Source organism: Platalea leucorodia (assembly GCF_965183815.1).
Source record: "Platalea leucorodia genome assembly, chromosome: 9".
Taxonomy (NCBI): Eukaryota; Metazoa; Chordata; class Aves; order Pelecaniformes; family Threskiornithidae; genus Platalea; species Platalea leucorodia.
The window spans coordinates 7,803,691-7,826,264 of record NC_138831.1 but is presented as its reverse complement, the minus strand read 5'-3'; the positions used below and the strand labels follow the sequence as shown (position 1 = coordinate 7,826,264).

Genomic DNA, 22,574 nt, shown 5'->3' with positions numbered 1-22,574 from the left:
TTTTCCACAGTTAAACTAGTATATTCAGAAATTAAAAGTTTGTTGCTAGGACTGTATTAAGCAAAAATCAAGATCTTCCGATTTTCAGTTACTCATTTTTAGTGCAAAAAATGTCCTGCAGAATATTTGCAAAGCGCTTCCAGGATCACAGTCCCTTTCCTGATGCTGGTAGTTAATACAATACGCAATACAACAGTAAATCATTTTCTTATTATTGAAACTGAAGGCCAAAACTTGATCTTAAGTATACCTCTGTAAATCCAGAATGACTCCAGTGCTTTCCAAAGAGTTTCTGGGGATTTGTACATACGTAAACAAGACTGTAAATTGGCACTGCGTTTGAAACCAGAGATCAATAAAATGTATAGATTAATTTCTGGGTTTGAACTGTATTTATTATAACAATAGCTCTCTTATCAAGCAGCATTCATCTCATGAAGCGCAATCACCCCGACACAGCAAGTGCTGAGAAACTGTTGTTCATTTGCTTGAGTGCTGCTGCCTTTTCTAAGTGCAATGTTACATCAAACTGTTTAGTGGTGATGAGTTAGAAAGGCAAACAGCACCTATACAAAGAAAGGGAGAGAAAAAACTTAAAGCCCGTCCTACTTTAAAGATAAGAGAGAGAGCGGAGAGTCAAAAGACAGATTGCTAACAAGTATGAAGGAAAGCAATTACCTGTAAAATGACGGGAAGGAGTTTGGAAATGCAGAGAGGATGGACACCGTGAAAGGAGGATGGGGGGACAGGGCGCTGGTGGAAGACACAAGGTCTTAAGCAAAAAGAGAACTATTTCTCCAACATGTGCCCCTGAGACTGAGGAAATCCTCATTCGATTAAATGAGATTACAACCACACATTCCTCCACTCCTATTATCCCTGGTTGCACCTTGGTCAATCTGTTTTACTCTTTGAAACTGAATTTAGTGGGAAACTGGTATTTCTTCCATTCTAAACAAATTCATTTCTATTAATCTAGGACAAGAGTCTTGCTGATATAAAAGAAATCTCTTCACTATTGTCAGCATTACTAAAGTTCTCTTTTGTGAATGTTTCACTACAACATTTTCTCAGTTTCTCTTATTTTTTGCCCCTTTTTTTTTCTCTTTCTTCATAGTAACTCTGTTGCAGTTCAGAAGGGAGAGAAGCTGAGGTGACACTTTTATTGCTGTCCAACACCATAAAAATTCCAGCTAGAGAAGCCAACGTGTGCAGAGACTTGCAGGGCCCAAGCCAAGCAACCCAGAACGATTCTTCCCTTTGCCTACCAGTGACTGCCATCTAGAGTCAGAGCACACGGCCTCACATCAAACACAGTAATGGGAAGGAGAAAAATGTTAGAGCAATGAAAGAAATGTTAATCCCATTCAAAAAACCCCAAGAACTCACATTCTAGAAAGTTACAACTAGCTTGAAAATTTAAATTATTTGGGTTTCTCTTCTTAACATGCCTTCTGACTAATGAGCATTTGCCCGATGTCTCCCTGCTTGTCTCCAACAACTGCAATTGCATTTTGTTATAAACACTTAAGTTGTACCTGTGGGGAAAATGTACCTAAAATAGCACTATACTCCTTTTCAAGTACGTCCTGTGTTTCAGATTGTTTGCTAAGAAACAGGCTAGGCCATGCTAAGAAACTGAATACAAAATTTCATCATTAGCTGAAGATGCAAGTCACCTTTCAAAGACTACCTGTGTAAAAATGCTGACAAAGCTTTAACATTAATGACATTAGTGATACTAATGAGATTAAAAATGTCTGTCTAGTGACATGAAACTTAATTTAAAAACCTTTAGATTTTCATTTTAAGAAATACATTCATACTGACCCAAATATACTAGTGGCTTAAATGTCTACAAAAGCCCACCCAAGCCAGCACTACTTCTTATACACTGTAAATTTGACACATATTTATATACTATATTAATTCACAGCTGTTTATTATACTATATAAAAATCATATCTTTTTCTAACTACTACTACTTATGTAGCTATTAATAGGGCACTCAATACTCAAGCATTAATCAACCAACCACTAGATACTCTTTAACTGAATAAAAGGAAGGATTTTTTTGTTATTCTTTACCTGGAGAACATAATAATTTGCATTTTAACACATTCCCAGTAGCAGTTACCTTCTCTGCAAACCATACACAGATATGAAGCCACAGCTGTGTAAGTGCTAGCATACTCTTTAGCTATTAAAATAATTTATTAGCTATGGCTAATAATGTCTTGTGAAGAAATCAGTTCTCCAGTTTCCTCGCTCTTCTGCTCATGGTCAAGAAGACTGGTAATGAAGCATTATAAAAACACAAGATTTCTTCTGACATTTATTGTTGCAATAGATATACAACCTCCAGGTCACACAGTATACCTCCTCTTACTGCTAGTCCCACTAAGAAATTAATTTTTCCTAAGGGGATACATATTCACAGATAAAATGAAATTAAGTGGGATTACAAAACTCACTGTTGAACACGGCTACCTACGTATGAACCAAATGTCAAGCAGCAGTCTATTGAAATCAACAATTTCTACCTCATGCATGCATGCAGCCAGCTGGAACAATTGCTCATTCAGATCCACACTCAGGCCACACTTCTTCCCCACGAGCCACTCCAAGAGTCCTCTTAGTTTTTCCAAGTAGAATAGCAATTCTATAACTGCCCTGGATGCAACACTACAGCAGAGAAGAGTATTATTTAAATGGGAGGAGGACAGGTACTTGCTATAGCATTGTCCTGCAGGATGACATGCAAGAAACACCCCCCAAAAATCCAAACCCACTGAAAAACACGACCTTTACTTGACAACTACCATAGCCTTTCTTATAGATAAAACAAATTCCAGTTGAAATAGAACAGCTAAACAGGTCACAGAGGTGGGAAATAGGTTTCAGCGCGTACCAGTCTTGTACTCTGATCTTATTAAAATCTGTGCGATGTGTAGTAAGAGGTCTGTTAACCAAAGGAGGGATGGAAGGAACCTCCAAAGGTCAGATAGTCCGTCACTCAGCCCCAGGGCATGATAACTAAACTACCTGGTGGGAACAACACGGGTAATCGAACCTGTTCTTAAAGACCTCAGGCAATGGAAGCGTCACTGTCCCCGCAGGTGATTATTCCAACGTTTCAATACTTCCACTAGAAAACTGTGTTTGTCCATGCTGAATCTTCATTGCTGCAATTTGACCCATTTCTTTCCCTACCTGCCATAAGCGCCCCCCTCCCCGCTTTGCAACGCTCTTCAATAGATCTGTCTTCTCAGTCCCCCTTACTTAAGGAATTGCCTTCTTTTGGCACTTATTTATGCACCATGTTTTTCAGATCTTTAAGCAATTTCACTGGCGTCTCCACACTTCCTCTCTCCTAATTTCGTTCAATACAGACCCTGTTGTCCTGCCTGTGTGCAGTTAATTAATACTTTATTTCAAGACTAAAGAAGACCTAGCAGTCTGATTTTCAGAAACTCAGGATCCTTAATAATGTATGCATTTTTTTATCTAACAAAGTTTAGAAAGCTCAGCTGGAATGCAGTAGGCACTCCTTCCATATGTAGTGTTTTGTACTTATAAATAAACCAAGCAAAAGTATATATGATATTCCTATCACTTTAAAAATTCAAGTCATGTTCCTGAGATAATAAAATGTCACTATTATGGTGTGAGCACAAATATAAAAAGGAGGTTGGCCCCATTGCCCTGCAGCAAAACTGTGCACTTTCCTGTTGATATCAGAGATGGTGCACAAAGAAGAGCTGGTGAAGAACTAGAAACACAGAAAAGCACTCACCAAATGGCAAGAAAAACAAAATGTCAAAAATTAATCTGAAAGTATCAAAGTAAATCTTCACAAAATATGACCACATAAAAGTGAGTTTTATCTTTTTTATATCCTTCAATATTATATTTATGTACACAAACTCTCAATAGTTACATTTTCTATTTTTGAAGCATTTATATTTCTAATGCAAATTTTACTCTTAAGCTTTAAACTCTCTGATAACAACAGACAACTATATCACAGTCTCAGCACTCCTCTTGATGAAGACACTTGCCTGGGAAGATCTTTGACTTGACATCAGATGATTTTTGGCGAAAGAGATCATGGAATTTCCAATGACTCTTCCCTCCTTTGTCAACAAAAAGGATTATGAAGCCTAGCAAAGTCTGGGCCCTGCTGACAACTGGATTAGCAGGAATCATTCTTCTTTAACTACAGTGACACACAGTTAAAGTAATATTTTCCTATTTCTGTAGCTTTGTAAAAAAAAAACCATCATATTTTGACATGAATTACTGTAATATTTTTCTCGACCACAACAAACAGCCCTGTACCTTACCCGTACCTACTAGGAGCTGTCTTGTGCTCGGGCTACCCATTACTTATTTTTCCCCAAGCAATGACAGTATTGCAGCTGCCTGAAAGACACCACCTGCACAGAAGGCAACAGAGAACAGCTGCTTATTTAAAGACGACTATACTTGCCGAATAACTTTAAGAGGCCTCTTTGAGGGAGTAGCACATTCTCATAGCATCCATCTCCACAGAAGAGCAACAAGGAGAACCACCACCAGAAAAAAAGATAAAGAATAGCAATTATACTCACTGATACAAGCAGAAAGAGAAGAAAATGTAGGTTGCAAAATGGCTCTCTTAGAGTTGGAACTCTCTGTGCCAAATTTAGTAGGCCAGTCCTAGAAAGACACGATGGGGAACAGACTCTATAAAGAGGCAATTACAAATAAAGAAGATTCAATAATAATAATCCAGTCATTAGGAAAGTTGTTAGCTGTATCATCATCATATTACAAGTCTACGCCAACATTTGAGAGGACTAGTAAAGCTCAAAATCGGTTCAAGAGCTTGCAAGACCAGGACAGACTTCTTTAACATACATATTTGAAAACAGCAGCTCTTGAACTATTTCCTTCCATTTGTTTGATGAGATAAACTACAATGACAGTCAGTTGCTCCTGTTTGTGCAAGTCTTTCACGTAACAACAGGAAAGAAAAGCTTTACTAGAAAACCTGACGGTAAATATCCTCCTATTCCAATCCCAGCAAAGTGGCTGCAGCTCAAGTGCCATTTAGGTACTTTTAACATTAAATTTCAAATTCATGACATTTAAAAAAAAAAAATCCCGTATGGTTTATTGTAATATACATGCACACAATTTTATTTCAGGATATGGTATTGTTCAACACCATCCTAACTTTACATATATATAGAGAGAGAGAGAGACACACACACACCAAAAACCACAAGCAGATCTCAAAAATGAAAAAAACCCCAACCAACCCATAACTGCCAAAGCGACACTGGAATGAAACTGAAGTGAAAATATTTACAATGAACCACTAAATCACAGGTGCATACTTGTAGTTATTATTAGCATGGCTTTGTTTTACTCTCATCTCTTACAAGCCAATCTTTATTCATTTAAGTTACAAAACCCAATTTATGTGCCTTGCCTCTTTTATTAGTTCAATTCTCTCCATGCATAATCAACATTTAAATTTTTATTAAAATAAAGGCAAAAGGCAGAGGACCAAAAAGAGCTCCTCGTGGTTTTCAAACATTCTGCACTGTTTTGCAAAAGAAAAAACAACAAGCAAACCTGAATGCTTGTTTATATAAAGTCTCTACTAAAACATTATTATAAGAAAAGTTACTTTGGGAGTTTTGTAAATACTATTAAGAGAAATAACATTTTGGGTTTACTGTTTTGGGCACACATATAACCACTTTCATATCTCAACTGAAAATGTACATGTATATATAAATACATACGTATATACATACTTTATATAGACCATATTTTATGTCCAATTCCTCTTTTTCCCAACGTTTGACATTAATTTTTCTATTTATTTTTTTCAACCCACCAAAACAGTTTACGAAGCAGATCATTTTATTCCACAACTTGTTTTCTTCCGTTTACCTATGCTTTTCAAGTCCAAATTCTATTCCTGCTTGTACATAAAATTCGGAAATTCCCAGGAAGGCACTCATACATCTTTGAACAGAATCTGGTCTTCAAATGTTATCTTTGCCACACTTGCATGTTTTTCTCTTGCACTTCTGAAACTACTAGTTTGTTTTTAGGGATTATTTCCTTAAACGCCTTAGTCCTCGGTCATCTAATACCTCTGTGTTGGGCTGTACAGTCGTGTTCGGTCTTTCTGTCAGCGACACCGCATCATGCTAGTCAACAGCCTGGTGATTACAAAATTGACTCTGATGGAAAGACTTATGGGCATTAATCCCCTCAGGAAGGAGGAGAGCTGGGTTGAAGTCTCCCACACACGTGGTGAGCAGTCTAGCGGATAACAGCTCTGCTAATGACGAAAAGGGAACCAGAACCATTGCCACCTCCTGGGTTTTGAAAGCAAAGATTGACCTTTGCTCCCTTCTTGAAAGAAAGGGCTTATGATACTAATTTCAAGAGAGCGTGAATCCGAAAGGCTCCCTAGAGAAAGGTGCTTAGCCCTGGATATAGGCAGGATTTAAGCGCATTCCTACTTTGGCTACCGAGTAGAAAATGTGCAGATTCATCATCTCCTTCAAGCTGCTCCGGCTGGTATAATTTTAATGAAACACCAGCAAATACTAGAGCATTTGGCCCCCTCCACCTTCACAGAAACACAACCCAACTGGCCTCAGCCAGACCAACCTTCCCTTTGGTACAACCAGCTTGAGAAAGGTAGGGAAATGCCATAACCTGGATCTGCCCCTTCTGGATCTGAGAGTCTCTGCTGGAAAAGACCAGTTATCTTCTCATCATACATCTCTTGAAATACTTGAGGGCAATGGAAGCAATAGTTTAGAAGCTACATTTGGCCCACTCAAAAAAGAAAAAGAAACTGAGGAGAGCATGCCTTCCTCCTAAGAAGGCCACAACTTCTCTTTGGGGTTTTACTCTGCTTCCAGGCACTAGCGGTAGGACAACGATGGTGAGAAACAAAGTTCAATGTTTTCATTTAACATATGACATACTAAAAGCTAAAACTGAGCAGGCGTCACCAAAGCATGCGACCATGCCTCCGATTATTTCTGTTACACTGCTCAGGCTTGTACTTCAGTCAGAAATCAGGAGGTGAGAACATGCTTCAGTGTATCATGTTTTATGGGAACTGTAAATTGTAGCTGTGCTTAAACACTACCCACGGACACAGTTACTCTATTAAAAGAAAATAAACCATAAAATAATCCAAAGCAAAATATAAACCCAATTTAAAACGAGAAACATATGTTTATCGATATAGACCCGATACTCTCTTTCTTCATCTTCTGAGATAGAAGCATTTCTTCCAACATCTCTCCATGGCGCAGCCAAACTCAAAGCCTTGTAAAATTTCTAGGTCTTCTTTTACAGATTTGGACTGCTTTTAAAAAAAAATAATGACACAAACCAAACCCAACCCACCAACTTTTTTAAACTTTGAAAAGCTGACTCAGAAGCTGCGCAATAGCTCTGATTCAGCTTTCTTAGCCGAGTCAAAGCATCTGGCCACGTGATTCAGAAAACGCCGCTCTGAAGTCGGGCAAGAGCTGCTTTCCAAAGGAGGAAATGCCTGTTTTCCCTTGTAATCTTTGTGCAGAATTTCCTCAGTAGCACTAACAGTTATTTATTTAAACGCGATACAAGTAAATACGATATTCACAACTCTCTTATTGTTCATCCAATGTTTGAAGCCACAGTTAAATACAAACATTTACCATTTGGCCCGATGCCAACAGAGACAAATTCTTCTTCTTAGTCAGTGTAAAACCTCATTCAACATCCACCTCTTCCTCTGAAAACTCTGGTACGCCACTGATGATCTTCAGGGCACAAGGTAAATGCTACCAAACCCAAGAATTGAGGGATTGGGGAAGGAAAAATAAAAACACGCCGTTTTTTTTTTATTAGGAAAAAAAATAAAATAAAGAAAGCCAGACTGAAAACATCCTGCCAACAAAAGGCTACTAGATAACTGACTAATCCTGCCAAAAACAATTCCAAAAGAATAAATGGCTGCTTCCTTACAAAATACAGGAAACACGAAACGCCACCCTAAAATTACCTGACAGTCATTTTAAATCACAGAATGCAGACACCGTGTGGGATCTCCGAGGCACTGCACAGGCAGCTGAAGTCTACAATGTTAACGATTTTCAGATTAAAAGAAAAATCTAGCCATCTAATCCATCTTGCAGCAGTTTCATGACACAGAGTTTCATGAGATACCTGTTAAAACACCTTGACTTTCTTGCCAAGTGGGAACCTACCAAGTCACTGGGAACAGGTATCACGACCCAGCGTACCACTTCTGACTTCTGATAATTCCACTGCCTCAATTAAAGCACCTTTGGACACGCATGCAAGGCGTGCTTTCATTTGCTGGGCACATCCCTGCACCCGTAAGCTCAGTTTTCTACACTGAATATCCGCATTTCCAGTATCATGTAGTTTCAACATGAGTTTGACAAGCTTTAATAAATTAGTGACAGATCACCTTAAAATGTACAATAATTGATCTTCAAGCTTCATAAATATTCACTAGGATCCAGATATGAAATGTAGAAAGCTGTTACATAATTCCTGCGAAGATATCTGAAAAAGGGCAATATCAGAACGCCACCTGTATAATCTAGATTAACCAAGAGACAGAGCCCTTACTACGGAAAAAGTTAATTAAAAGGACCATGCAGCACTATTTTTTTTAAACGACTAAGACAAGCTTTTGTCTCCCTTCATGAGAAAAGTAGTAGCAATGAAATGTCTTTCTAATGAACAAAATATTTCCAGGACCTGTATTTTGCAAAGTGCTTCTATCAAAAATTCTGGAATTTTACAAGCTTCTTTCAGTTACAAAGTGAAAAATAAGAAATAAAAACAATTCCGTAGCCCACAACTTGTGGTTACATTATTATCTGATAGGAGCCTGGTTTTTAAAGTACGGTATTAACAGTACGTTTAATCAATCTTGGTAACACAGGCAGTAGACAGCAAAATTGATTACTGTTCGGATAATAAAATGTTGCATTTTTAAATTATTGTTATTGTCACTAGAGTTGCAAAGAGTATTTTCACTCTCCCTTCTCTTGTTATGTTGTAATTCTATGAAAATGTGCTAGCTCTGCAGAAGCACAAGGGTCCATGTTAGGAAAGCTTTTTACAAGGCTAAGAACCACACTGCTTAGTATCTAGGAAAAAAAAAAAGAAAGAAACCCTACTACTTTTTTATCGGATTGAAAAATTTCAGGTTTATCTGCCAAAAGTGAATATTTTAATATCTGCAGAACTAGACAGCCAGTGTCTAAGAATTTTTACAGAACGAGATGACAAGCTCTTGAAACACTGATGCTAGTTTTCAGTAAACGGTAAGGCTAAAGAAGAGTGCAAAGAAAATATAACACTCTAACATAATTTAAAATGAGAAAACAGGGTGACACCAATAGGTTAGCTTGATATCAGTCTTGCACAAAATCACGGTACATAATCAACAAAGAAATAAAGGATGGTGGTAAAAAGTAATGCTAAACATAGGCTTACAGAAAATAGGTCTCGCTAAATAAATTTAGTATGGCTTTCTGACAAGAATATAGGTTGGACTGGATAAAAATACCTTGTAGTTTCTGACCTACTATACTTAGATCTCTGTAGGATTTAGTGCCACACAACAGTCTGATTTAGAAGTTATTCAACATGAAGAAAACCTGGAATCTAAAACCACCTCATAAATTATTAGGGAGGCTTAGGAAAAATATTTTAAATCCACCTCATCAATAGTTAAAACTGTTTTCTTAGCTCTAAAAATCATAGCTCATTATAGCCTGGAATACTATAAAAAGCTTCTTCCCCTTTAATTTTTTCTGCCGTTGGAAAAAAAATATATATACACAGTTAAAGAAAAGGGGAGGAGGTATAGAGTCACATTAAACTTTGAATCTCATAGATTTTTTTTTTCAGGAAAGAAAACTTCCACATTAACAGATTTCCTCAATAAAAAAAAAAAAAAAATCTGGTGTACTTAAAAGCCATTTTTTCAGGGGAAAAAAAAAAGGATACTAATGAAAAATCTGAGCTAGTTCCACACACATGTAACATCTTGCAGTACTAAACTTACCTAGCTTATACTTCTTGTATCCAGAGTCACCTGGAAACGTTACAGAGGATCATTTAACACTTTTGACAAGGACAGGTGTGCAACAAATTATTATGTATAAGCTGCTTCAGGGTCTTACCATGTGGCATACATAAAGGAATTCAAGGAAGGATGGAAAACAACATCACATTTACCTTGCTGGAAAGCTTGCACGCACAGGTACGTATTCCAAAAGAGCTGGCACGGAGTAATGTGCTATGCCCTGTGCAAGACATTTTTTCCTACTGCATGAATCTCCAATACTGATGCCTTAAGGAAGGTCCAATGCTACTCTATTCCTGCCAGTCAGCTGAAGGATTATATAAAAGACTGCAGCTGATAGAATCTGCACACAATACACGAACTGGTGAAGGACAAATAAATAAGAGTAGGTCAACCCTGCTCCAGAGATCTACATCATACCTGACACTGAATTAATGGAAAAAACATGCTTGTATACAGCCTGGTGCAACACGCACTCCATACATGTGAAACAAGGGTTGTTTCATACTTACAAGATGAGGGACTCCACTTGGAAATGGAGCAAATCCAAAGAAGACTCTGAAGGCATAGTGAATACTCAAGCGCGTATAGAAACCCAGCAAGCTGGAACTGGCTTCCTAGGAAAAATCATCTCGTGGATGTTTAAAATGGCAAAGGGGAACAGGAAAGAGAACAGGCTATGGCATCAATACATAGCCTTAGTGAGACTGTTGATGATGTATTTACCAAGTTCTACTTCCAATTCTAAAGGAGAAAAGTTAATGAACATTGATGATGCCTGAAAGCCCTGTCTTAAAAAGAAAAATAATGGCTTTGTTCCCTAAACTGTTCTTATAAGCCTAAGACCCAGAACAGAGAATTTGTAAGAATCTTGTAATTAGTAACACATTTGAAGACAAGAACTGCATAAAAGTCATTAAATATTATTAACTAATCATACGGACTGCTGTATTCTAAATTAATTACTCAAGGACTATCTATTTGTCATTGTAGAGAGTTTAGTAAGACTATCTGACCAACACTGGAATGATGAACAAAAAGTGAGAAAATATTATATTGGATTAAATGACAGAAAATAACATAAAAGTATTCCAATGTGATTAAATAAATAATTGTGGATTTTCACCTACAATAGTTTTCAGATCAACTTCTCTCTGTGGTAGAAACAAAAAGGGCTCAGAAAATGGAAAGAGCTCAGAGAAAGGCAAGAAAAATATTAAGTCTTGGTCAGACTGGATGCTTCAAGATGCTTAAGACTTCCAAGAGGTAATCAGTGGATAAAGAGGGAAAGGCAGCGACAAACCGCACTGTGTAAAGTTTGCGTAGAGAAGTTCAGCTAGGTCTTCTTCTCACCCTTCGCCAAAACACTAGGGCTATATCATAGTGACCAAAGCCTTAGGAAAAACAAAGGTTTTCGTCAAACCAACTATATTAAATGGCAACAAATTCAGAGTTCATAAAAGTGAGGTTTTTTAATAGCGCATACATATCTCATGAATTCATGGCCTGTTCTTTGGCTCAGACTTTGTAGAACTGAATAGAGAGTTAGGTTTTCACATAAAATTATATCACTCACAAATCACATAATAATACATAAAAATTTCAAGAACAGAAATCACTTATCCAGGTTTTCTATGTTGGAAACGCTTTATTCTCAAAAGTTCAGGTGGAGTTTTAATGGCCACTCCCTGTAATGCTTTCCCAATAGCATCTTCCAAAGAATCTGACCACTTACCTATTGAAGACAAAGTACCAGCTTGAAACAATCTACCAGTCCGTAAACAGCTGTTAAATGCTGCTATCCAGAACAAAAAAGCCCTATTATAACCACTCACAGCTCTAAAACCAGGAAAGCACAGGTTATAGTACACATTCTCTTTGTTCTTTTCTTACCCTGATTTTCTCCACCACCCTAAAATTGTCAATGCAAAGCGCTGAGCAGAACAAGTCCGTAAGTGTCCAAACCAAAATGAAGAGGGAATATGAGGGTGTCAGACTCTGGATATACATCTCACGGCACCGTGACATGTAGTACAGTAACGCTGCCAGTTTTAACACTGCCCAAGCGTCAAAGTCGGTGGACCAAAAGCCTAAAACTCAACACTTGGTGTCGGTAACACCTTAATATCTCTTTTCTCCAGATACCTCTAGCCTTTTTTTCCAGTGCCCGCTTAGTTTTTCAGGGTAGGAAGAAACAACTTTTGTTCCTGTCTACTTGTGACAGCCAAACTCCCCAGGAAACGTATCAGAATGATGATTTTTGCGCCCCCGGGGCCCTGCTGCTTGTCTTCCCAGCATCGAGTGGGGATGAGCCCAAGGGTGGCCCAGGGGAGGCCAGCCCGGCTCCCTCACGCCTGCGCCATGGGCACGTCCTCCGCACCCTCGCCAGGGAGGAGGCACCCCGGGGCTGGGTGCCCCCGCTCCCGCTCCCTCCAGCCACAGGGGCCGGCCAGCCACCGCGGTGGCTCCCGCCGCCCTCGCCTCGGCGCGGGGCACCGTGGCGGGACCGTCCACCCATTCCCCTGCGCCACCGCCGCCGCCGCCACCCTCGCAGGGCCGAGGCCGTGCGGGAGCCCCGTCGGGGGAGGATGAGGCCGCCAAGGGCGACGGCGACGGCGGCCCCAGGAGGACGCTCTGAGGCAGGAGCGCGGCGGGAGGGCGGCCGCGGCGCACCCCGGCCCGGCGGCCTCCCCGCCGCCGCGCGTCGAGGGCGAGGGAGCATGTGCCGGGGGCATGGCGGGGCGGCCCGGGCGGGGGGCGGCGGGGCCGGGGGCGCGGTGGCGGGGGCGGGGAGGTGGAGCCTGGCTGCGGGCGCGGGGACCGCCGCTTCCCTCCCCCGTCGGCCCCTCACCTGGCGGGGCCGCCCCTCGCCAGGGGGCCGCTTCCACGCGGGGCGCAGGCCTCGCCCGCCGGCCCTCCCCGCCGCAGCAGCCGCCGCCGCCGGGCCGCGCGTCCGCCGCCAGCCGGCTCAGGCCCCAGTCGCCGCCGCCGCCTCCCCCTCCATGGCCGCCGCTCTCGCCGGCTGCATTGTGGGAAGCTGACCTCACTCGCTGCTGCCGCCGCCCCGCCGGCTCCGGCACTCGCCGCCATGGGGGCCGTGACCGACGGTGAGACCTCCCTCCCTCTCTTCTTCCTCCCTCCCTCCCCGCGCCCGCCGCCCCGCGCCCCGACCCCTGCCCGGCCCGCTCCGCCGGGCTCGGCTCGGCTCCCCTCGGCGCCGGGCCCGCCTCGCCTCCCGCCCGCCGCGGCGCTGCCCGCCGCACGGCCCCGGCCGCCCTCCGGCGAAAGGCTCCCCGCGCTTCGGCCTCAGGCCTCTCCCCCCGGCCCCCCGAGCCCGACCCCCGGCCTCTCACCCCGCGGACGGGCCTCCATCCTGGCCCCGGCCCCACAGCCCCGCTGCCGGGCCCTTCGTGCCGGGGCACGCCCGGGCCTTGGGCGCCCCCCGCCCCCAGGCCTCTCCTCCGCCCGGGCCCCAGGGTCCCTCAGCCCCGCGCTCCGGCCCGCGGCCCCGGGCCGCCTCCTGTGGAACAGCTCCTCCCGGGTTAGCCCCGGGAACCGTTCCCCGGGGGCCTGGGGCGAGACCCGCGCTCGGCTCTGGGGTGCGGCTGCCATAGCGTGAGCATTAAACAGGAGTTTTTCCTCAGATGAAGTTATCCGCAAGCGACTTCTGATCGATGGCGATGGTGCTGGTGACGACAGGCGGATCAATTTGTTGGTGAAGAGTTTCATTAAGTGGTGTAATTCCGGATCTCAAGAAGAAGGGTATTTGTTTTCTGTTTTGTTTTTGTCTTTTTTTTTTTAGTCTTGGAACCGACTAGCTCGCATTTCAGTGGAAAACTGGGCTTGATCCTTTTTGGAAAGATCCCTGTTAAAATGTATACATCTGCTTTTCAGTATGGCCCTGTGGTGTTCCCAGTACAAACGCCGAGCACTGTGGTAGGAGATGAGGACTAGAGACAGGTCAGAAATTACTGAGGGCTGCAAGCTGTATCATGAAATCTGCCAGCGCCACTCGAATGCCCCCAGGATTGTCGTGCCGCTGCGTGATCCGTCCGGGAGTCCCGCTGTTATAACAGGATCATGACTCGAATATTTTAGTTGGCAGTTCTGTATTTGCCCTGTTAGGGGAGGATAGTACTGCTGGTATTTCTGCTGCTACCGTTCTTTTTTTTTAAAAAAAGAAAACAGGCTAAAGTGGTAAGGGATGAGCGACAATGTGCTCTGCTGTGAGGTCCATACTAGTACTGGATATAAATTCCTGGAGGGCACAATATCACGATTGTGTGTACAGAGAAGCACCGCAGTTTTAAAATACTGATCTCGGTGGTCACAGAGCCGGCCTTAGCTGGGAAGTTTATAAGCCCTGGATGAATCTGCCTGTTGCTTTAATACTCACTTTGCACCTTTGAGGACATGATGGTAGAATTAATGGGCGCAATGTTTCTAACTGCGCTTTCAAAAAATTATTCATTGAATCTTTGAAATATTTTATTTCTTTAATAACTGTTATTTACCTTTCCTTATGCTACATGAGGCTTTGTTTTGTAAAGGTAACAGGTATTTTTAATGCTGCTTAGGAATAAATATCCTGTCTGTTTTCAGTTACAGCCAGTACCAACGAATGCTGAGTACTTTATCACAGTGCGAATTTTCAATGGGAAAAACTCTTCTGGTGTATGATATGAACCTGAGAGAAATGGAAAATTATGAAAAAATCTATAAGGATATAGGTAAAGATGAGAAAATATTACTGTTTTCTGTGTGACAATTTCTCTTTTATGAACAAGCTTGAGCCAGTCCTGGTGAACATAATATATACATATGATGAGTGATTTGTCTTTTTTTTTTTTTTTCTTAATAGATAGCACTCATACATGTGCCGTAAGCATCTTATCAGTATATAATTACATACAAATAAAAGCTGTTTTAACCCATTGAAGTGTATGGAAGTTTTGAAGCTGGTGGAGCTAGCAGGCCACCATGTTGCAAACGGCTCTTTATCTTTTTATAATTTAGCAGAATGGCTTGATTACATGTATTGTTTGGTTTCAATATAACTCTCTATATTTTATTTTTTTTTTTTTAAAGAAAATAGTATAACTGCAGCACATGAGAAGATTTCTGAATGCAAAAAACAAATCCTGCAAGCAAAAAGGATTCGAAAAAATCGGCAGGGTAAGGAGCAATATCTGTATTTACACTGGTCAGTTTTGTTATTTTGTTATCTTTTAAAATATATTGTATCGGAAAACAGATTCCAAATTTTTGAAAGTGCAAGGGAATATGCTGGCATCGTGAATACTATATTTAGTCTGGTGGGTTCCACACCCACTACTGAAAGTTTTTGCTGGATGAGGCAGGCGAGATTCAACCAGTAGGTCTCAATGACATGCAGCATCAGAAGAACCTAAAACAGTAGTTCAGAGAGATGTTTTCAGGCCAAAGAAAAAGCCCGAAAGCATCCTATCACCATTGAGGTGACTTGAGAAGAACTAAAGCACAGTATTAAGAGCGAGACAAGAGCTGAATAGACCTACACCCAGCACTGAAGATCATGCGAGTGTATTCCTTCAGCTGAAGATCATGCGAGTGTATTCCTTCAGCTGAAGATCATGCGAGTGTATTCCTTCACCTCTTAAGGGAAGGTAATGTCTTGGCATGCTCAGAGACAGTGGTGCCAGTTACACACTCAACAACTCTGAATGTGTCCTTACTGAATACCTGTTATGAGAGGTGTATTTTTTCCCTACTCTTAAAAGTATGTGCTGATAATGTCAATTGAAACTTAAAGCATTTCCCTGTAATACTGTCTTATCGAAAGATTAGCAATTGAGGAGAAGCAAGAATTTGGTTTTTTTTCTTGATAAATCAAGTGCAAAAAGAAAATGTTTAAAAGTACAACAGGTGAAAGGTTTTAAATACAACTGTGTGATCGATTTTGTGGATAATTTTAGACTCAACTGGAAATTAAAAGAACCTTAACCGGTAGGAATGTAGAGTTCTTACATCTTCAGCAACACAGGTCTGAAGTGTTTGCTTTTTGATATGTTCTGTCCATCCTGCAGCACAGATTTTTCCATGTGAATGAGGTAGTTGGTGTGTGTACAATCTTACTGTCAGGAAATGGCTATGTTAGTTGCCTATATAACCATAATATTGTTCTGAATGTGTAATGCTGTTTAAAAAAAATCCTGTTGTTTCTCATGCAGCATTTTACTTTTTTCTAAAAATCTTAAATGTTTATGTGTAACATCAGCACTCTTTTCTGTACATATACATTATCTAATTATTAGCATTATCTAAAACCAATGCTTATGAATCATACACAAATGACCAAGTGTGCAGCAACACAGAGCTATCTAAAGGTTGTGTTATATGGCCTCGTTCTTTACGAATCACTAGTACTGGGTAAGTTTGAGTGAGTAGATAACAGCCTACAATCATATCTGAAGTTTATTTGAAATCTCTTTTGACGTAATCATCTGCTTTGAAATGTTATAGCATGGTATCAATTATAAACATTTTTATATATGGATATTTGCAGGTACTTTTTTATATATGTAAGGTGTTACGTACAAATTTGAAAAATGTTATCACAGTTTTTCAAGAAGGAGAAAGAATCTGTAGCATTCTATCTCACCTGATTTTTGGTTCTTGAATCTATACTTTCAGAATTATTTAGACTAACTATTTAAATTTCTTTCAGAATATGATGCATTGGCCAAAGTCATACAACACCATCCAGACAGACATGAAACACTGAAGTAAGTACGAGACTGCATTAAATTATAATAAGGCAGTAAGCTAGAAGTCATCAGGTCTGACATTTCCTTGGTTTCAGTTTGACCTTTCTTTGCTTTTATATAATTTCTTTTGACACAAGAAAGACTTGGGTTTCGTTGTAAAATTGTACCCTTATCAGTTTTCTTTAATTAATTTCCATCTGTATGGGTTGAGAAGCATTGCTAATCGTTTTGTATTTGAAATGTTTCCATTGTTAAGGTGAATAAGTGAACTCAGATATAAATGCACATCTAATGTCAGGACAGTACGAGTTGCTCAGAAAAGAGAGATAGCGGGGAAATGCTGTAAAGCACGCCAGCAAGGGATTCAGTAGTCACGCAAAATACATCACACACAAGCAAGTAAGGTAGAATGAGAGAAAGCAGGAGAAAGCTCTTAGGGTTTTTTTTATGTTTTCCTTGTAGTAGTTGTTCCTGCATGCCCGGTTATAAATTACTACGTTGTCTACCACAATATAACCTGCCCCGGCATGCAGGTTAGACCTACCTGTTTTCCAACTCGTCTTGCATGTAACTTAGAGTATTGCTTGTGTCATCGTTGGATTTGGATCACTGTCTGTGCTTTTGGGTCATTTTGGGCAGTTGTGGGGACATAATCTTTTTAACTTCATCAAGCCACAGAAACATTCCAGGACTCGTTGCACCTATGAGTTTGTTCTTCTTAACCTGATGAAAGATGTAGCATGGGGTTACTGTTCTCATTTAAGCACAGCTTGCACCTATCCTCTTGCCCACTTCCAGTGAAATTGCAGAGGGAAGCTGTCTTTTCACATTCCATAGCCTTTTATAGCAAAAGGAAGATTTATTTTTTTATTGTATTATTACCCTAATAGTAGGATTTTTATAGCTATAAGCCACTGAGAATACTTCGCACATTTCTTTCTTGCATGTTTTTCTGTGCCTTGATTTCATTACCACAACTGTGATTATTACAGGCAATTCTTATGAGGCTTGACTACTTCTTACTTCATAAGTCAGCATGCGCCGTTTATCAAGTGAGGCTTCATAATAAAGAATTATTAAAAGTGAAGTTTTTCAGATAAGTCAATTGATTAAGAATGGAAACAACTAAATGATAGTACTTTTTTCTTAGAGGATGGCAGGTTGTTTAGGTTTGGAGGGGTTGTTCTAATTTTGATTAACACATCCAAGCATAAGTTTCTTGAGCAAAGATAAAGGCTGGTGGTAAGTTACAGCTAGTAAATTTGGCATTTTGTCTTTTCTTAAACTTAATTTTAGCATCTCTTTAGAAGAGTATATTACAGTTAGAAATACCAATGTGTTCATCCACTGGAAGAACGGCTACAGCATATGCCCTTTCGTCCTTAGTCCTTCATATCTGTAGTCAAAGACACAAGCTTGAACTACAGCAGAGTATGATCCCCCATTTTACAGATGGGGAAGTAGGACATAGTAACAGAACAGAACATTTTTAAAGGGAGCTTGGTTCATAGGTATTGTAGCTTTAACTGACCTCGCCAAGTGAATAATTTTAAATATAGGAACTAAATGAAGTTTTCATCCAATGTTTTCATTACAAGGCTTCCTTTCTCTCCAGTTTGAGGAAAGTATACAGAAAATCGTACTGTGAACCAAGAAGGACCACCCTTAAATCAGAACGGAGGAAGCTTCACTAACAATGTCACGCTTTTTGTGGAACTCTTAATCACTAAAAACGCTTGAGAAAACTTCTTGTGAGGAGAAATGACATGGTTTATTGCGAGAGTTACATTTAGAGCTTTTGCAGGTCATATGGCACAATAGGACAAAGTTCAGAAAAATACTTTCTTTATGCTTTTAAGAGACTGTCTCTTGGAACAACTAGTCATCCAGCACAGAAGAAGAGAAGGTGTTACCAGCTTAGTCAGAAGTAATGCACAGGAGCCAATTCAGGAAATGACAGGAGCTGAACTACTAAATGGCAGTGTTCTCGGTGAAATTAGATGCAGTATCAGAAGAGCAGTTGAGAGGACCGAGAAATGACACGGAGTCTTAGAAAAGGAGATACAAAAATGAGAAGGCTAGGTAAAGATTCTCTGGAGCGGGAAGTAAAAGAAGTAAAATTCCAGATGTAGCTTGGATGTTACTAGAAAAAAATTGCATGTCTTCTCACAGTCTGCTCGTACCTGACAGCATGGTATAAACAGCAAGATTTGGCCAAATAGAAGTCTTCCAGAAACTAGAGACCAAATACTAGCGAAATCACTGTATGAGCCTAGAAGCTGTTAGCCTGTTTCCATTATAGGATTCTTTGCCCTACCTCAAAAAGGATCATGGTGGTCCATGGTGAGTCCAAGTGAGAACAGAAAACAATCCAACGCTTGCAGAAAGATCCCAAAGAGGTGTTGAAAGATGATGTATTTCAAAAGGATATGAATAATAATGAAGATTATAGGTGTTGCATGTTTCCTTTATATCTTAATGCCAGAGGCAATCAATTAAAATAAAAACTGGCATTTGAGAAGAAAATGCGTATTTATATGGGTCACAGTGTTAAATTCTGTGTGCTGAGGCATAAGCTGTATCATGTAGTTTCATCAAAAACGTGGATTATTCTACATAGGCCTACCGTAAAGCCTACATGTTATCTACTACTCTGTCTGGTCTGGCCATTGCCCGAGATAAGGTACTTTACTATGTGTCTCATCAGTTGTTGTGTCTGGGAATTGTTGTGTTTGTATGTTGGGTATGGAGGTTTATCAAATACATTCTCCCTGCAATGCTATGTTTTTATTTAATCTACTCCTGTCAACATAAAGAAATCTGTGAAGTAGCGAAGCCTATGAAAATGCCATGGGTGTTCAATGTAACCCACTTTTTTAACTTTCACTGTATGGTCAAGTAAATAACATGTTTGTGGCCGGACTGAATTGTTACAGTCTGAATGCCCAGTGTACAACTGTATTCCAGCTTGGAGGCCTTGTTTTCTGTACAAGTCCTGAAACTACAAGTTTATGACATAATAGTTAAACATTTATGTGAAGTGGCCTTACCTCTAATGTCATTTCATTTGTTATGCTTTCTTTACCTATGCTGTTTATTTAATGGTTCTTTTCCTCCACTTAGTTCAAATCTATTTTTCAAGAATTTTACCGAACTTTTTAAAAATACTATGACAATTTCTTTTCAGGCAGCTAGAAGCTTTGGGAAAAGAACTTCAACATCTTTCTCACATTAAAGAAAATGTTGAAGATAAGGTAGGTTTTTCATAGAGATTGTTATATAATAGTTAGGAACATAATTAATGGAGAACCTGCTATGGGTTGTTTGACTGTATGTGCTCTCTGTTTCCTAAAATATATATTTTTATCATTCCAGTTGGAGCTGAGAAGAAAGCAGTTTCATGTTCTGCTGAGCACCATCCACGAGCTTCAGCAAACCCTGGAAAGTAAGTGGTGTTCCTAGGTGATATATATAACTGGGTTGGGTTTCAGCGAGTCAAGAGGAATCACAGCTTCCAGCAGTGGGCTCCCTATGTGCAATTGAGGTTGGTGACCTCTGGCATCGGCAGAATTTTTTTTCCCAGTGGTAATCCAGAGCCTGAGACTGCTCAGAATTTTTTTCTTCTACAAGCTAGCCACCATGTCGTTTCCTGACTAGCTTCAGATTAATCTGTAGGCAACAGACTTATTTAAAATGTGGGGATGGAGAACAGCAATTTGAGGCTGGTTTTTTTTAAATAGAAAAAGTATTTCTTGGAGAAAAGTATTCTTGTGCACAGTTTCCAAACTTATTTGTATAATTCCTGTTTCAGTAGTTTTGAACATGTCACTGCCATCATGGTGTCATTTGAGGCTTTACTAAAAAGGAATTGGAATACAGGAAAGCTAAATGACTTACCTCCTCAGACAGTGAGTCTGTAACAGAGCAGGGACTAGAACTGTCATACCCGAGAGCTAAATTCAGGAATTTAGTCATACTCATCTTTTGTCATACAAACACTTAATATTTTCAAATCAGTGCTTAGTTTTCATGCTCTAATAAGAATAATATTGTTTTAAATATTATTTGCTGGATTTTTGCTGTGTCTTTCCAAGATGGAACAACTGGTATAGCCTTTGAGCGTGGCCTGATTAACGTACATAGATGGCTATAAGAGTAGACTTTCATTCTCTAAGGCCGTCTAGATCTTCTTAAGCAGAATGAACTGTTAATCCTAGGTGCGCTTTCGCAGAAGGTTATTGTTATTATGTGTTACTAACACTTGCTTAAGTATTAGTCTCTAAAATACATTTTCACATGAATGTATAGATTACCTTTCAGCTTCTAGAATTTTGTGAAGGAAGTAACATTTTAGTGGAAGGCACAGCTTCAGTTTGAAATAAACCATTAATAGGCAAAGAGAAGGCATGTAATTTGAAGCAATCCGGTACTGTTTGCTTGAATTGATACTATAGGATTTACCCCATGTTTCCTGCAATAGCTGTTACAGCTAACAGCCTTAAAAACTTTGAAGGATTTTTTTTTTGTTTGTTTGAACATAGCATTTTGTATAATGAGATACTCAACTACACATTTAAGGCAATCAACATAAAATATTTAAGTGGGGGACAGCTCTGCAATATAGCCTGTAAATATAACCAAGCATATTTGACTAACAGTAATATTGAATTTTAGATGATGAAAAACTTTCAGAAGCTGAAGAATCTCAAGAAACTCAGATGGAAACAGAGACCAAACAGTAGATGTAATATGAAGACTGACTATATGGTTGAAGAAGGTCCAAGTGTCTTCACTCTGTGATGAAACCAGCAGTAAGAGAGACGGAGCCAAAAAACAGTTTTCTACTGCTTCTGTGAATTTTTAAACAAAAATACTTGTTTTGCTCATGCTTCAGGGGAAAACAGTTACAGATCTGTGCAGACAGGCACTTTGCGTTAATCCACAAACTTTGTAATTTGTGACAAGAAATATATTTTGTTTTACAAGGGAGGAGGCTTCTGCACAGTACTTGTGAACTAAGGTGTTTGCAAAACATTGTCAATAAAAGGTGTTTACAAAGAGTTTCCTGGTTTTAGTAGGCATTGAGCCTGATAGTAAGGGCTTCTTTTCTTACTTGACATTGGACTGAAGGCAGTGCATCTTTGCATGAGTCCCAGCTTCCGTATCCTAGTCCAGATGGGACCTAAAACTGAACTACGTAGGGTCTTAATTTTTCAAAGTAGCTGCCATTTTAGAACTCACCTGTGAATAGACTAGAATTTGCTAGTTTCCTATAAAACAAATTACCTCTTTAGAATTAATGCTTGTCAAGGGGTGTAAACAAAAATCATACTGCTAACTTCATTTTTTCCTTAAGGTGATAAAGAACTGCAGTGATCTGAGCCTCATTATGCTGTGTTCTGTGCAACCACATCAAAAGTCACATGTTTAAAACTGCAATTTAAAAGCTTTGTTCTCGTAGAACCAGGAATCTAATCCTGATACCATTGATTATCTGCTTTGGGATTTTATCTGTCAATTGACTATTATGAAATAAATCATAGTTCCTGAAATAGATGATGGAACCCTTCCTTTCTCATGATGACAAACCAAAGCAGTAGAGCGGCAGTCATAATGTTAAAGAATCTCAGATATTTTAGTATTAATAAGGAGGGTGGAATCTATCCACCCGGCTCATCCTGCAGTCC

At 40.1% G+C, this 22,574-nt stretch overlaps 1 protein-coding gene across 1 annotated transcript; it reads left to right on the top strand.

The window, feature by feature from the left end:
• The first annotated feature begins 13,000 nt into the window (after nucleotides 1–13,000).
• Nucleotides 13,001–22,125, top strand: THOC7 (THO complex subunit 7). Its single transcript, XM_082321045.1, has 8 exons — nucleotides 13,001–13,248; nucleotides 13,786–13,903; nucleotides 14,744–14,871; nucleotides 15,230–15,316; nucleotides 16,848–16,905; nucleotides 20,075–20,141; nucleotides 20,263–20,332; nucleotides 21,562–22,125. Exons 1-8 carry the CDS (start codon nucleotides 13,230–13,232, stop codon nucleotides 21,627–21,629), a joined length of 615 nt encoding a protein of 204 aa, XP_082177171.1. The 5' UTR covers nucleotides 13,001–13,229; the 3' UTR covers nucleotides 21,630–22,125.
• The last annotated feature ends 449 nt before the right edge of the window (nucleotides 22,126–22,574 follow it).